The sequence below is a fragment of the Urocampus carinirostris genome, chromosome 18 (genome assembly GCF_059441175.1).
Source record: "Urocampus carinirostris isolate Australia breed hairy pipefish chromosome 18, RoL_Ucar_1.0, whole genome shotgun sequence".
Taxonomy (NCBI): domain Eukaryota; kingdom Metazoa; phylum Chordata; class Actinopteri; order Syngnathiformes; family Syngnathidae; genus Urocampus; species Urocampus carinirostris.
In genome coordinates this window covers 16573847-16590743 of record NC_142366.1, presented here as the reverse complement: position 1 = coordinate 16590743, position 16897 = coordinate 16573847, and the positions used below count along the sequence as shown (strand labels likewise).

The 16897-nt window shown below is 40.5% G+C and overlaps 1 protein-coding gene across 3 annotated transcripts in view; it reads right to left on the bottom strand.

Annotated features, from left to right (window-relative positions):
• LOC148348514 (collectin-12-like) overlaps positions 1–16897 on the bottom strand; it is a 35684-nt gene that overhangs the window by 18151 nt on the left and 636 nt on the right. For all 3 annotated transcript variants that reach the window (XM_088322139.1, XM_088322140.1, XM_088322138.1), the window contains exon 2: positions 10023–10073. In XM_088322139.1, coding sequence (XP_088178265.1) covers positions 10023–10073 — 51 coding nt within the window. The remainder of the gene's footprint in view (positions 1–10022; positions 10074–16897) is intronic.

The window sequence follows — 16897 nt, the reverse complement described above, 5'->3', positions numbered from 1 at the left end:
TTAAGTAAAATTTTCTTATTCAAATTATTAATTCATTTTCTGCATTAAATTATTGTTAGTAATAAACTGATTAAAGGGATAACCACAAACCTGTCTTTTTTCATTTTCTCCTTTTATACTTTCTTTTTTTTCTTAACTGAAACAACAGTGAGCAACGATCTGACGGCTTCCTCTTGGAAACTGGGGGTTTAAAAAGAGAGTGTCAGCCAATCAGCTGTCCGGGCTGTTGGCGCCAATTGAGCCGCCGCAGCTGCGCTCTATCGGCAATCATGACAAAATTATGAATTCATATTCTGCATTAAATTATTGTTGGTAATATACTGATTAAAGGGATTTTTTTCATTTTATCATTTTATACTTCGTTTTTTTTTAACTTATTTATACAAAGTAATGATTCGTAATATAATGCATCAAAGCAAGTGAGCCGTTTGAGAGCCGGCTCTCTTTAATGAGATGAGCCGGAAAAAAACGGTTCTCTAAAAAGAGACGGACTTCTTTTCACTACATAACTACCACATGAAATCCGAGGCGGCAGTTGCATGCGCACAGTAGCATCGAACCGCTCGCTTTGTTTGCAACGGAAAAAAAACGATACCGAGATAGAGGCTACCGCGGCGAACTCGTTTGACTTCATTGTTTTGCCGTTTCGTCATAGTCGTGTATATCGGATGGTACCCATCATTGACAAATTTGCGTTTTTCCGTACAGATTTTCTTGTACGTCGTACACGTCTTAAAATGCATAATAAACGTACTTTGTACGACAAAAACGTACAGGTTGACAGGTATGAGGTCCTACCTCAAAAATTAACAGTGGATGAACACCGGAAAACCAACTGAGTCAGCAGACACAACATGCTAAAAAATAGCCTGGGTGCCTTAAGGTATGTCTGAGAATGGGTGCAGGATGCAGTGTGGCTTAACTGAAAAGGATAGCCCCCCACCATCTGGATTTTTATGTCTGATTGCCCTCCACATCCACCCATTGACCTTCCTTATCTCAGTCCGGCCCCCGGACCCTTTCCCTATTCTTCCCAGCAGAGCCGGCTGCGTCTCTTCAACCTTCTTCACTCCCTTGCCAGGAATAAATACTCCCTTGCGGGCCTCCCAACTGCCTGGCAGTACATCATCTCCATTTTTGTTAATACATCTCGTTTGAAATATTATATACAAGACACTCACTGGCAGAAAGCATACCGATTCCTCGAATGCCACACAGCAAATAGCGCAGCGGGAGAATATCGACATCAAACTCTGGAAAGTGGAAACAGGCAGCAAGCAAACCTAAAGAAAACCACAACTAAGCGGTGTTTGTTACAAAAGCGGCCGCAAGCAGGGAACATGCCCGCCCAATTTTGGCTTTAGAGAGAGAGAAGATGGGCACCCGAAATCTCTCAAAGGTTTAGAGCAGTGGTCCCCAAACTACGGCCCGCGGGCCGAATGCGACCCGCCTCCACATTTGGTCCGGCCCCCTGAACAATACCAGAAAGCATTTTGATTTTTTTTTTCATATATGTGTATTTATATTTGATACTAAAGTTGGACTAAAATAAAATGTTCCTAAATTATGAACTATTTTCATTATTAATTTTATACGGCGCAACAAGGGTTGCTGACTATTTAAAATGTTATATTTTGGTGTTGTTTTGTAAAGCAGAAAAAAGTGAAGTACCAGTATATCACCACTAGATGACATAGTATCACAGGTCAGAGAAGGGTGTTTGGGGCAGGTCTCACGGGACCTCACGTGATTTAATGAGACTTGTTCAATCAATCACACTTAATGTCAACAAGTAAATGGTGTCGTGTGAGACTGACATTTATCATCTATTTTGCAGGTGAGATGTACAATACATTTTTACATTTAGGCACTCGTGCAATCATCTCACTTTTTCTGTTACAAACTGACCCCGAGCCCTCATCAGAGAAGGGAAAAGTTATGTGGCCCTCACAGGAAAAAGTTTGGGGACTCCTGGTTTAGAGGGTTCCAGGCCAAGCAAGCCCTTGGAGAAGCTTGAGTAGAAGGAGGGGGGCTGGTCCCCCCTAAAACTTCTGGAGCAAATTCTTTCATGTATGGACTTGAAAAATACTTACTCGAATCGAGGTTTTCATGAGAGAAACAGAAACCTTTAAAGAGAAGTTCTGTCAGGCTGTAAACGACCTAAAATACTTCTTCAACTCACCAGGGTTAGGTTACCCTTACCCCTAAACCCCCAAACTCCAACCCTCTAAGCCAGGGGTAAGGAACCTTTTTGGCCCAAAGACCCATAACAGCAAAATATTTTGGGGTTTCCTTGGCAGAGCCATACCATATATTTTAAGATATATTTCAGCAAAACCACCAAACCCGCTCTCCAGACAAGATCTAATTTTTAAGCGCATTTTATTTCACAGTGTGATGTAAGATGATTTGATCAATTCTATGAAATAAGAATAATGCCAGACCCTGTGTCCCAAAACAAATTTAACACTTCACACCCGACTTGTATGAAGGCTCATTAACCAAATAAGTTTCACTTTTGAGACACTTAAAGAGAAAAACCCACAGAAAACCTGTAAACAGCCAGCCAAGTATACAGAGCAATTTGATTGAGTGTCATTTCTCTTTGCCTAGCGCCATCTGCACCAAAGGTAAATGCGTAACTGTCCTCGTTGCAGTGTTTCGTGACAAAATCGTTGACCCTCATTTTGACCTTCATTTTTTTCCTGAATAATGGTTTTAAAACAAGGTGCAAGCAGAGTTTTTTATTAAAATGTCACAAAACACTGAAACGAGGATTATTACACATTTACCTTCGGTGCAGATGGCGCTAGGCAAAGAGAAGTGCCCTGTGTGCATAGCTTCCACCCAATCAAATTGCTCTCTATACTAGGCTGGTCGTTTACAGGTTTTCTGTGGGTTTTCATCTTTAAGTGTCTCAAAAGTGAAACTTATTTGGTTAATGTTCCTTCATACAATGGATTCTTTGGCCATGTACCGCCAAAACAGAGTCTGTTGGTGTTACATCTTGACTGCAAACTTTAGTGGGAATTATGTTTTTTATTTACCAGACCGAACCATTCATATTATAGAAACGCTGTAGGTGAGACTTGCATGAGTATAATTATTCAAATTTGTTTTTTGGAACAATAAGGCTCTTTCAACATTTTTGGTTGCCGACCCACACCCTAGGGCCTAAACCATTTACTCTAACCTCCTGGCCTTCTAACCCTATCCTCTTAACCCACTAACCATAACCTACCAACCCTAACTTCTTAACCCTAACCTTTTAACCTGGGACAAAAGTCAAAAGCTAATTCTTCAGTGCATTTTATCTCACTGAGGGATGTTTGATGGTTTCATAAAATCTATGAAATGATAATAATGCCGGAGCCTGTGTCTAATATCAATATGAATATACCAGATACAATTCGACTCCCTCCCGCAGTTACTTAAGAGAGTTGAGTCTCATTTTGTATGTCATGTTTGTCCTAAATAATGGTTTCAAAACAAGGTGCAAGCAAAGTTCTTATGTAAAAATGTCACAAAATACTGCAAATGAGTATACCAAGGTATTTACGTTGATTCATTTGCATCTTTGTGTGCCCTTCAGTGCTGACGGTCCTGGGCGAAGGAAGATGAGTGTGTGCAACCTTTCCTGCGTATGGCTCCGCCCATTCCTAATGCTCACTCAATCAAATTCAAGGTGCTTGGCTGAGCTTGTTTGGGGTTAAAGTTTTTTCTGTGAGTTTTCATCATAAAGTGTCCCAACAGTGAACCTAAATTGTTTAATGAGCTGCCATATAAAGGATAGTTTTGTGATTTACAGCCAAAACAGGGTCTGCTGGTGTGACTCAACTGTAGTTAAAACTGTGTCCTATATATACTGGAGTGAACCATTTGCATTTATGACAACCAACTAAACATGAAGTTGTATAATCACAATTGTTTGAGTCCTATTTTAACTCCGAGCCATACATTCTCACGAAAATCACCATATATGGCTGGCAAGCCTTAGGTTCCCTGGACCTCTGCCCTAACCCTATCCCAAAGGACCTAGATCCAAGCTTTCATGGACTCAGATAAGTCGTCAAGGACCTACTTAGGGTTAAAGTTACAGCAAGAAATGCAAGAAAATCCAAACCTCTACTGCAGTTGGTTTAATTGTTTCAATATTTGCGGTTTCAAAATGACGAGCGAGGGCAGAATTTCCCATTACCTTCCTAGAAGAGGCTCCATAGTTTGGTTTTTACCAATGGAGGCTTTCTTTCTGTCAGGGACTCCCTAAAGACAATACCAAATGTGTTTCGAGCATATGGTGGGGGCCGACCTCTGACTCTATACAAATTCAGTCGCTGCACGCTCAAGATGTCTGTCTTATGTCTGGTGTGCAAGACATGCAGTACCTGTCAACCTGTACGTTTTTGCCGTACAAAGTACGTTTATTATGCATTTTAAGACGTGTACGACGTACAAGGAAATCTGTACGGAAAAACGCAAATTTGTCAATGATGAGTACCATCCGATATACACCGACTATCACGAAACGGCAAATCAATCAAGTCAAACCAGGTCGCCGCGGTAGCCTCTATCTCGGTATGCTTTTTTCCGTTGCAAATAAAAAGAGCAGTTTGATGCTACTGTGCACATGCCTCAGATTTCATGTGGTAATTATGTCGGGAAAGGAAGTCCGTCTCTTTCTAGAGAACCGGGTTTTTCTGCTCAACCCATTAAAAAGAGCCGGCTTTCATACGGCTCACTTGCTTTGATGCATTATATTACGAATTATTATTTTGTATAAATAAGTTAAGAAAAAAACGAAGTATAAAATGATAAAATGAAAAAAAGACAGGTTTGTGGTTATCCCTTTAATCAGTATATTACCAACAATAATTTAATGCAGAATATGAATTCATAATTTTGTCATGATTGCCGATAGAGCGCAGCTGCGGCGGCTCAATTGGCGCCAACAGCACGGACAGCTGATTGGCTGACACTCTCTTTTTAAACCCCCAGTTTCCAAGAGGAAGCCGTCAGATCGTTGTGCGAACTGTTGCCTTCAGCTCAGTAAGCCTTTTTGTCCGACTCCGTTCCTGCCCTGCTTTTCTCTGCCTGATCTTTGTTGCCAACAGTTTCCGGACCACTCTACGCCCCGTTCTGCCTGCCTGTTACCTGACTTGTTTTGCCCCGTTACCTGCCTGCCTCCTGCTACGACCTCGCTTATGAACTCGACACCGACTCGACTTGCTATTCCCGCCTGTCTCCGATCCTCCTCGGCAGACACAGAAGTGCCACTTCCGCACCGCTCGCTCCTTTTGTCCGTCAGCCATCGGATCGTGGAAGCAAGCCTTACTCTCCCTCTTTAGCAATAAAAACTGAGAAAACGAGCGCTATTGGGTCCTGTGTCCGTTTCTGGTCTGTGACAAATTTGAATAAGAAAATGTATTATTCTACTTAATTATATTTGCATGTATTTTTTCCTTCTACGGTGAACGTCCAAGCGACTTCATTTTTGAACCTTTTTTATAATAAACCTCATTCATGTCGAGCAACTCAGGATCTCACAACAAAATGTTAATTAACAATATATATGATATAACGAAACACATGTAAAATATAACATGTTAAACTACATTAATAAACACGTTTGAAAAAAAATATGGTGTAAGATTATTTTGTATTTTGTAAGGGAAAATACAACATTTTGAAAGGGCATGGAGCCCTGGAGCGCGACAGGTATGCAGTACAAATGTCATCATATGATGCCTTCAAGATGAAATTCATGTTATATCGCTTGTGTACTCCAGAAACCCCGACCCGTAACTCTGTTCTTTGGTATCCGATTTAGGACCAGTGTTCCCTCTAAGCTGCGCGCGTGCGCAATTGCGCACTGCTCGCACATTCTCAGCGCACAAGAAAATCTAGCCGGCGCACAAAAATGAGGGCTCAAAATTACTTATTAAGAAGCGACTTAAGTCAAAGTTACAGTGCATGAAGGTAAAAATACACGGGTTCCCCCGACGTTGTGTCCTAAATGCGGTATTTGGAAGTCGAGTCGAAGTAGAACGAAGTTGAGTAAAGTTTGTAGAGTTTGTCGAGAACCGGCTTCTTCGGCTCGGCTCACTAAAAGGAACCGGCTTTTTCGGGTCCTAAATGGTTCTTCGGGTTATTTTTGCTTCTTTAATCCCAACATGACCAAATATTATGTAAAACTATACACAAAATGACTTAAAAGAAGGGGGGAATAGAACAAAAAAGAAAAAAATACCAAAATGAAAAAGTAGTGAAAAGCTGAGAAAAAAAAGAAACAAAAGGAAGAGAAAAAGAAGGAAAAATTCAGAAAAGGAAAAGAAAGAAAAAAAGGGAAAAAAGTAAACAGAGAACAAAAAGAAAAAAGTAACAGCTCAGAAAAAATAAACACAATGAGATTTATTTTAAAGGAATTTAAAAAGAAAGTAGAAAAAAACACGGAAAAAAGAAGAAAAAGTTTGTGTTGCATTCAAATAATTTCCAATTATATCAAGTGAATCTTGTTGGTAACATTGTACTTCCACTCAAAAATGTGATTAAGTACAGTTCTCTATCTGACAACCGACTCAATAAGCCCCCAAAAACGTTAATATTATGTGACAAAATATATCAGGAAATAAAAAGAAATGGATATCTTGTGAAAGAATTGTAAGAACAAACGAGGTTTGTAGGCCGTACAACCTTTGCAATAGTACCTGAGTCAATTCATTCAAAAGAGAAAAATCACTTTGCATTGCCGGAAACTCAGCAAAATGTAACGTGATGTCAAGTTTTGGACATGTTTGATCATGAATTATCTTGCCACACTTGGGATGATGGTTGCTCACTGTTGTTTCAAGCGTTGCTCACCGACTTTGTGTGAACGCTCAGACCCGTAAGGAAAATTACAGGGAACATTGCTCGGGACTCACGCCAACTGGTACGCACTTTGGCACGTTAACCTCACGGAGCTCGGTGGAGGTGACGGTAGGTTCTACATTCCAGGATTCATGGCTTTCTTCTACTCAAACTAAAGTCCAAAGTTCTCCGGGGAAGAGGGTATTCGAGCCGAGTGTCTCACCCCGGTTGGAAAAAACAAACAGGATGCTCTTCCTCGGCGGACTCGGATGACGGGGAATGCCTTTGAACACAGTTTGGGGGGGCCCCCCCAGGTCTACCCCCATGCGGCAGGGACCCCAACCCCCACAACCTAAGTTACACTACCTTTCCATGAAAAAGTCACACGTTTATTTACAGAATGGGTCGTCCAATGTCTGTGTTCTTTTGCCCATTTATTCTCTTTTCTCGGACGGTCTAAGACACAGGTGTCAAACGGGCGGCCCGCGGGCCAGATCAGGCCCGCTAAGGGATTGAATCCGGCCCGCGAGACAACACTCAGAGAAGCGCAAGAGAAAAACAAGCTGCAGGTGGAAATATGTCAAATGATGTTGCCAAAGCCAGGTGCCTCGAACGAAGACACTGTATTTCTCTCTCTCTTTCTCTCTCTCTCTGTCACTCTTTCTGTCACTCTCTTTGTCTCTTTTTCTCTTCCTTTGTTGCTCTTTGTCTCTTTCTCTCTGTGTCTCTTTTTCTCTTCCTTTGTTGCTCTTTGTCTCTTTCCCTCTTGCACTCTCTCTTTCCCTCTCTAACTCTCTCTCTTTCTCTCTCTCTCTCTCTCTTTTACTCTTTCTCTTTCTCCCTCTCTCTCTCTCTCCCTCTCTCTCTCTTTCACTCTCTGTGTCTCTTTTTCTCTTCCTTTGTTGCTCTTTGTCTCTTTCTCTCTGTGTCTCTTTTTCTCTTCTTTTGTTGCTCTTTGTCTCTTTCCCTCTTTCACTCTCTCTCTCTCTCTCCCTCTCTCTCTCTGTCACTCTCTTTGTCTCTTTTTCTCTTCCTTTGTTGCTCTTTGTCTCTTTCTCTCTGTGTCTCTTTTTGTCTTCCTTTGTTGCTCTTTGTCTCTTTCACTCTATCTCTCTCTCTCTCTCTCTCTCTCTCTCTCTCTCTCTTTCACTCACTGTGTCTCTTTTTCTCTTCCTTTGTTGCTCTTTGTCTCTTTCACTCTCTCTCTCTCTCTCTCTCTTTCACTCTCCGTGTCTCTTTTTCTCTACCTTTGTTGCTCTTTGTCTCTTTCACTCTCTCTCTCTCTCTCTTTCACTCTCCGTGTCTCTTTTTCTCTTTCTTTGTTGCTCTTTGTCTCTTTCTCTCTCTGTGTCTTTTCACCTCTTTTGCTCTAACTTTCTTTTTTCCTTTTCTCTCTTTTCTCTTTCTCTCTTCATACCCTTCGCGCTTTCTTTTCTCTTTTCTCTCCTTCTGTCTTTCTATTTCTCTTTGGATTTCTTTCTTCCTCTCCCTTTCTTTTCCCCCTCTCTCTTGCCTTTTTGTCTTTTGTTTCTCATGCTCTCTTCCTCTCTCTCTCCTTTTCTTTCTTTGTCCCGTCCTCTCTCCTTTTCCCTCCCTCTTTCTTTTATTTCTTTATCTCTTTTTCTTTCTCTTTAATCTACTAGTCCGGCCCCCGACAGAATGTTTGTTCTATCGTGTGGCCCCCGAGTTCAAATAAGTTTGACACCCCTGGTCTTAGATATGGCTTTTTCTATGCCACTCTGTCTTGGAGGTCAGCATTTTAGAGTCACCTCTTCACTGTAGATGTTGACATAAGTGTTTTCCGGGTATATTTCACAAAGCAGTTAGTTAAGGATCAGACTCTTAAGGAAAGACTCTAATGAACTTGTTTTCTTGCTTGGTTGTGCAGTAGGGGTGGGCGATACTGGGAATTTTGGTATCGATCCTTTCCAAGTAATAACATGATAGTATCAGTCACAAGACAGAAACGGAGACAGGACCCAGTAGCATTCGTTCACTCAGTTTTATTGATAAAGAGAGAGAGCAGTGCTTGCTTCCACGATCCGATGATCGATGGACGCGGGTAGCAGGTTGCACTTCCGTGTCGAGCGAGGATAATTGAAGGCAGCAGGGATACCAGTCACTAGCCGGGACGGGAGAGCAAGGGCGGTATCGAGTCCAGAAAAAAGGTCGGCAACAGATATCAGGCAGGAAACAGGGCAAAACTGGTCGATGCACGAGGTGGCAGAACAGGGCAGAAACGGGTCCAGAAACAGGTCGGCAACAGGTATCGGGCAGGAAAAAACAGGGCAGGAAAATGTCGGAAGGTATGAGCTTGACTAGCTGGGAGCATAGGTTCGCAAACGGTCTGACGGCTTCCTCTTGAAGGCCGGGGGTTTAAAAGGAGTCTCTGAACCAATCAGCTCTCAGGGCTGTTGGCGCCAATTGGGCAGTCACATGTGCCCTGAATCAGCAATCATGACAGTATCGATCAAAGGCCAAAAGAATCAAACCAAAAAAAGCAGGAAAGTAAGGAAAATACAAATATTGTCTAACAATATCATCTAGAGAACTTAAAAACCTTCTATTGCACAATATTTTGAAATGCGAATAAAGTGTCTCTCAATAGCTCCATTGTCACTATGTTGCTATTGATTTACAGGGTTTTGTTTAGGAACAGTAACATGTTTACACTTTGGTTGCAGCTCATTGTTCTCTGCAGGTTGAACTTTTTTCATGAACTAATGTAAATGTGTGGTGTTGCCGCAGTGGCAGACCACTTCACCATTAAAAATTACGCCTGGCTGTAGTCCGCACAGCGCTGCACTTCCTGTTTGCCTCTATCCTTTATAACTTTTAGTAGGGGAGGGCACAAATATTGGTCCCGTTTTTTGCCTGGCAAGCAGGATGCAGCAGCTGGCCAGGTAAGGTGAGTTGCTTAAAGTGTACGTGTCGGTTATACACTCGGGACACTGGGTGAGAGAAGGTAGGGCTCTGCTATCTACATAAAGAAGCGGTGCTTTGAGGAAATTGGTGGAGGAGCGAAGTATTGATCCTAGGATAATAGTATCGATTCAATCTGGATACTTGCTAAGTATTGATAATATCTGTTTTGGGATCGGTCTGCACACCAGTTCTCTTTTTACTCTGGTTTCTACTCAGGGCAAAAGAACCAAAAAGCGAGATAGATTACTCACCAAAGCGCTTGTATCCAAAAGATTGTACTTCCTCCTCGTCTGCAAAGTCGTCTGTGACATCATGACAAACACAACAATCAAGATCCATTGAAACTTTATGACAAATAAAATGTAAAAGTACAGTAATCCCTCATTATTCACTTTCCAAAATAAACGTGTAATAGGCAAAATCCGCAAAGTGAAACCTTAATTATTTAAAGTTGAAAGGCAAGAAGTGAGCGAACGACAAGAGGGAAGGGCTCTCCTCTGTCTCTCTCTCTCTCGCTCTCTCTTTTTTTCTGTCTTTCTCTCCCTCTCTTGTTCTTTTTCACGTTTTCTTTCTTCCTCTCTCTTTCTCTATCTCCCTTTTATCTCTCTTTCTAACTTTCTGTCTCTATCTTTTTTCTTCTCTCCCTCTATCAACTTTACCTCTCTTCTCTCTCATGCTATCTCTTCCTCTATTTTCTCCCTCTTTTGCTTTTTGACGTTCTCTCTCTCTTTTTTCTAGTTCACTCTTCCTCTCCTTTTCTGCCTCTCTCTCACTTTCTCTCTTTCTCTCTGACTCTCACGCTGTCTTTCCACTCTCTCTCTTTCTCGTTTTACCCCCTACTCTCCCTCTCTCACTCCCCCCTCTCTCTTTCTCTTTTCTGCCCCTCTCTCTTTTCTCACACTTTCTCTCTCTTTCTCTCTCTTTCTCACTTTTTGTCTCTCTTTATCTTTATCTCCCCTTCTATTCCCTTTACCTCTCTTCTCTCTCTCTTTATCTTTTCTCACACTTTCTCTCTTTATCTCTCTTTCTAACTTTCTGTCTCTATCTTTTTTCTTCTCCCCCTCTATTAACTTAACCTCTCTTCTCCTCTCTCATGCTATCTCTTTCTCTATTTTCTCCCTCTTTTGCTTTTTGACGTTCTCTCTCTCTTTTTTCTAGTTCACTCTTCCTCTCATTTTCTGCCTCTCTCTCACTTTCTCTCTTTCTCTCTGACTCTCACGCTGTCTTTACAGTCTCTCTCTCTTTCTCATTTTACCCCCTACTCTCCCTCTCTCACTCCCCCCCTCTCTCTTTCTCTTTTCTGCCCCTCTCTCTTTTCTCACACTTTCTCTCTCTTTCTCTCTCTTTCTCACTTTTTGTCTCTCTTTATCTTTATCTCCCCTTCTATTCCCTTTACCTCTCTTCTCTCTCTCTTTATCTTTTCTCACACTTTCTCTCTTTATCTCTCTTTCTAACTTTCTGTCTCTATCTTTTTTCTTCTCCCCCTCTATTAACTTTACCTCTCTTCTCCTCTCTCATACTATCTCTATCTCTATTTTCTCCCTCTTTTGCTTTTTGACGTTCTCTCTCTCTTTTTTCTGGTTCACTCTTCCTCTCCTTTTCTGCCTCTCTCTCACTTTCTCACTTTCTCTCTGACTCCCACGCTGTCTTTCCACTCTCTCTCTTTCTCGTTTTACCCCCTACTCTCCCTCTCTCACTCCCCCTCTCTCTTTCTCTTTTATAATAATAATAATAATAATTTCCTTTGTATTGTCATTCTGTGTAACAATGTACACAGAACGAAATGTCGATACACCTGACCCGTTGTAGCGAGCCGATGCAGCCGCAGCCAACAGAGGGCGCCGCCATTTTACCAATGTTATAAGTCTTTTCTGCCCCTCTCTCTTTTCTCACACTTTCTCTCTCTTTCTCTCTCTTTCTCACTTTTTGTCTCTCTTTATCTTTATCTCCCCCTCTATTCCTTTTACCTCTCTTCTCTCTCTCACACTTTCTCTCTTTATCTCTCTTTCTAACTTTCTGTCTCTATCTTTTTTCTTCTCTCCCTCTATTAACTTTACCTCTCTTCTCCTCTCTCATGCTATCTCTATTTTCTCCCTCTTTTGCTTTTTGACGTTCTCTCTCTCTCTTTTTTCTGGTTCACTCTTTCTCTCCTTTTCTGCCTCTCTCTCACTTTCTCTCTTTTTCTCTGACTCTCACGCTGTCTTTCCACTCTCTCTTTCTTTCTCGTTTTACCCCCTACTCTCCCTCTCTCACTCCCCCCTCTCTCTTTCTCTTTTCTCCCCCTCTCTCTTTGTCATGGCCAGCATGGTCGCCGTGGCGACCGGCTGGCCCGGCCCCCTGGGCACCAGCTGAAGCAGATCGCCTAATTTGCGCGTTTGCTTCTTAAGGGTGGGTTGTGGGTATTGCGGGTGCTGGTTCATTGCATTTTCTGTTCTGTTTTGCTCTGTCCTATTTTGTTTGAGTCAGAGAAAACCTGTGTTTGCACGTTTTGAGTAAAAGCCTATTTTGTTAAAATTCCTAGTCTTAAGTTTCTGATTGTCTGTAAGCCTTGTTTCGTTTTGTCCCCTGAGAGTTAGACGACTTTTATTTTGCTAAAAAAAAGTACTAATCGTTAACGCAAATGAGTTCTCCCTTCCTGCCTAATGCCTCTGTTCCGGTCCGGTCCCCTGACACTCTTTTCTCACACTTTCTTTCTCTTTCTCACTTTCTGTCTCTCTTTATCTTTTTTCTTCTCCCCCTCTATTCCCTTTACCTCTCTTCTTTCTCATTCTATCTATTTCTCTATCTTTTCCCCCATTCACTTTTTGACTTTTACAGAGAACAAAATTACAAACACTTTTTACAGGCTGAAGCATTTGTTTAAAACAGTGCTTCTCAAATATATTCTGTCACGCGCCCCCTCGGAAGAAGAAATCCTCTCGCTCCCTACCAAAATTTATCTTTTTTATCTTTTAATTGATGACATAACATCTGTATCAACAAAATGGTTGAATATTGGTGGTAACACATCGACTTTTGGCACAATTTGACTGAAAAAAACCTCAAGGGTCCAATCAGGGTGATTGGGTTGTAATGTCCTGAAGTGACAGCTTAATTTATTTGGCTTCATGCTGTCTGCTGCCAACATTTTTAACATAAGCAAACACACCTTCAATCGTTTCACTTCGTGGTCGCAGTGAAGTGCTACGTATACTTTGTCAAAATTCTTCTTCTTAGCTTTGGAAAGAAGACTTTTGATTGTCTTTTAGTCCTCTTCGCCTGTCTCCGCATTTGTGTTGAATATTTTTTTCTCTTGAGGTTCTGCTACACTTTGTGTCCACATTTTATACTCAAAGCTTATACTCTGCACTATATGAACTGCATGAAGGCTAAATGTAAACAAAATACTTCGCCAATGAGAAAGGCATGGCTTCCTAGTGTACCTTGAAGCCAAAGCTAACCAGGGGCCCCGCCCCACTGTTTGAAAACCACTGGTTTAATATTATTAGAATTTCTGTGTAATATTTGGCCGCTAGATATCACTGTATGTGTATGTGTAGTTCAGCTAAAAACAAAGCACAGCCTGAAAAGCTGACAGGCTAGTCCTGAAATCATTGTGATTTTCTAAGAAATTTGATTCCAATAAGTACAACCTGGTAATAACCTTGTTATAATATAGTAGTGACAGAGTACCGTAAATTCCGGACTATAAGCCGCTACTTTTTCCCCAAACTTTCAACCCTGCGGCTTTTTCAGTGATTCGGCCAATTTATGGAATTTTTCCAACGGCTGCCAGCGGCGCTCGAGTTCAAAAGGGAAGATTTAGACCGGTGGAATATATGCGCCGAGGAAGACTGCAACTTCTTGGCTTGACTAGCGGCGAGAAATCTTTCACTAAAACCGGGCGCATGCGAAAGGCAACTTTTTCTGCCAGCGGATCCTGACAGCGTGGGGCAGCATCAAAAAATCCACCATCACCAACGGGTTCCGAAGAGCCGTGACGGAGAGGAGGGCACAGAATCAGAAGGAATTGGAGCGTGGGACAACGTCTATATGACAAAGTTTTTTTCCGACACTGAGTAAGACGACTTTGATGTCTTCAGTTCTAAGGAGGAAGATGAGGACGGTTTACCGTGATCTTTACAAGTACGGTATGTTTTTTAAACAGACCCGTTTACTGTGTTGCTAGCGTGTTGCTACCATTAACTGCCCGAATTAAAGTTATAATATCATTAGATAGATAGATAGATAGATAGATAGATAGATAGATAGATAGATAGATAGATAGATAGATAGATAGATAGATAGATAGATAGATAGATAGATAGATAGATAGATAGATAGATAGATAGATAGATAGATAGATAGATAGATAGATAGATAGATAGATAGATAGATAGATAGATAGATAGATAGATAGATGGATGGATGGATGGATGGATGGATGGATGGATGGATGGATGGATGGATGGATGGATGGATGGATGGATGGATAGATAGATAGATAGATAGATAGATAGATAGATAGATAGATAGATAGATAGATAGATAGATAGATAGATAGATAGATAGATAGATAGATAGATAGATAGATAGATAGATAGATAGATAGATAGATAGATAGATAGATAGATAGATAGATAGATAGATAGATACTTTATTCATCCCCTTTGGGGAATTCACATTTCCAGCAGCATCCCTTCGCTGAGAACAATACAATAATAAAGCAAAAATAATACAATATACAAATACCCAGTGTGACGTGCAAATGCCCACTGTAGCGTGTTATATAGAATAACTAATCTAATTATTAAAGCTTTGAAAACTCTCTCGGTGTACCGTCTTTCTTTGTAAATATGTGTAACCATGTATAATATGTATTTGCAACTGTATATTTTTGTAATGTATTTATTTGTATTTATTTTGGACACTTATTCTGATATGTTTTGGACGGGCGAATTAAGAAGAAGGGGCGTAACAAACACGGGTTGACGGGGAGTGGGGACCAGCAAAGGTGAGTGTTTGTGGACACGGCGGACAATAGTGGATATATATTCTTACGTTTGGAAATATACACTTTTTTCCTTGGATTACTTTTAACGGGACCCGGACTCTGCATGTCTGTGTCAAACATTAAGTACAGGTATCATTTTCCGTTCATTTTGCCGGCTGTGATTTTTGGACTGTGGACTTCAATGAATTGTGAATGTGTTTAATTGCTGTTAAAAGTGTCAATAAAATTGTTCAAACCAAAAAAATATTCTGTTACAATCAGGGGCCTTAAATTCGGGTCTGGGTTTATTTTGTGTTTGTGTTGCATATTATTAATGTGGGCGCATGCGGCTTATATACAGGTGCGGCTTGTGTAAGTGTAAGTACAAAATCGGTTTTCCTAAAATGTGGTGGGTGCGGCTTATAATCAGGTGCGCTCTATAGTCCGGAATTTACGGTAGTTCTGAAATCATTGTGATTTTCTAAAAAAATTAGATTCCAATAAGTACAACCTGGTAATAACATTGTAATAATATAATAGCAACAGAGTAATAAATAACATGTTATTTTAGGAATCCTTATCAAACTGGTAGCCCTTTGCATTTATCATGAACAAAAAAACAGTATAGTACAGTATTTTTTTATTTTTTTATTTTTTAAAATAGAAGGAAAAATATATTAGATCCCCGTTTTCAAGCACTAAATTTGATACTTAGTTTTTTTAGTGTTTTTTTGGTAGTGTTTCTGAAGTAGTATTTTTGTTGTAAAGACAGAAGGGAAAAATTGAATTTTTTTATTAGTAGTACTTTATTTACTCTAATATTTATATTGTCACTATATGTTGAGCATTTTTGTTTGGCGGGATGGATAAATTATATGAGAAGTAAATCATACTTACTCTCACATATGACATCCTAGTCTCACACATGCACAAATATACTCTCATAGACAGTCATACCCATACACAAATGCTACTATACTCCCTCAAACACACTACTATACTCTCACATGCACCCTGCTATAATATCTCACACATACTTTTATACATTCAAACACACTGCTATGCTCTCTCACACATAGTACTACACTGTAGCCCACACACTACTATGCTATATCCCTGCTCAAACAGAAGTGTGTGTGAGTCTGTTGTCGTGAATGTGTGGGAGTATAGTAGTGGGGATGAGAGAGTAGAATAATGTGTGTGAGAGTCTATAGTGGTTTTTCTCACATACCAATAAAATTGCCAATACTATAGGTTTTCTCGCGCCTAGTGTAATGATCACCTCAAGTTTCAGTGTTGTTTTACTTTGGGTACTTTTGGTAACCATGGCAATGCACTCTGATCTTGCACAGAGGTCAAACTGGAGTTTCTCTCAGGAAATTAGTATGTGTGAGGGAGTATAATAGTGTGTGTATGATAGTACTGTATAGCAATATGTGTGAGAGAGTAGAGTGCATATGAGAAAATAGTTTTTGTGAGATAGTATAGTTGTGTAAATGTGAGTATAGTATTATTTATGAGAGAGCATAGTAGGTACTGACGGTGCATGTGTGAGAGTATGATTAGTAATATGTGTGAGGGAGTTTTGTAGTGTCTGTATAAGAGTATTGTAGTGTGTGGTAGAGAATGTATTAGTGTCTATATGAGAATATAGTAGTATGTGTGAGATAGTATAGTAGTGTAAATAAGAGGATAGTATTATACATAAGAGAGTATGGTAGGTACTGACAGTGCATGTGTAAGAGTATTATTTGCAGTAATATGTGTGAGCGAGTTTAGTAGTGTCTGTATGAGAGTACCTTAGTTTGCATGAGAGAGTATAGTCGTGTGTATATTCGAGTATAGTGCTATGTGTGAAATAGAGTATTAGTGTAAATGAGAGGATAGTCTTACAAATGTGAGAGTATAGTAGGTACAGATAGTGTCTCAACGAGAGTGTAGTTGTGCATGTGTGAGAGTATGCTGTGTAGTAATATGTGTGAGTGACTTTAGTAGTGTCTGTTTGAGAGTATCTTAGTTTGTGTGAGAGAGTATAGTAGTGTAAATGAAAGGATATTATTATAAATGCGGGGGTATTGTAGGTAAAGTTGGTGACTACATGAGAGTATAGTTTTGCATGTGTGAGAGTATGATGTGTAGTAATACGTGTGAGTA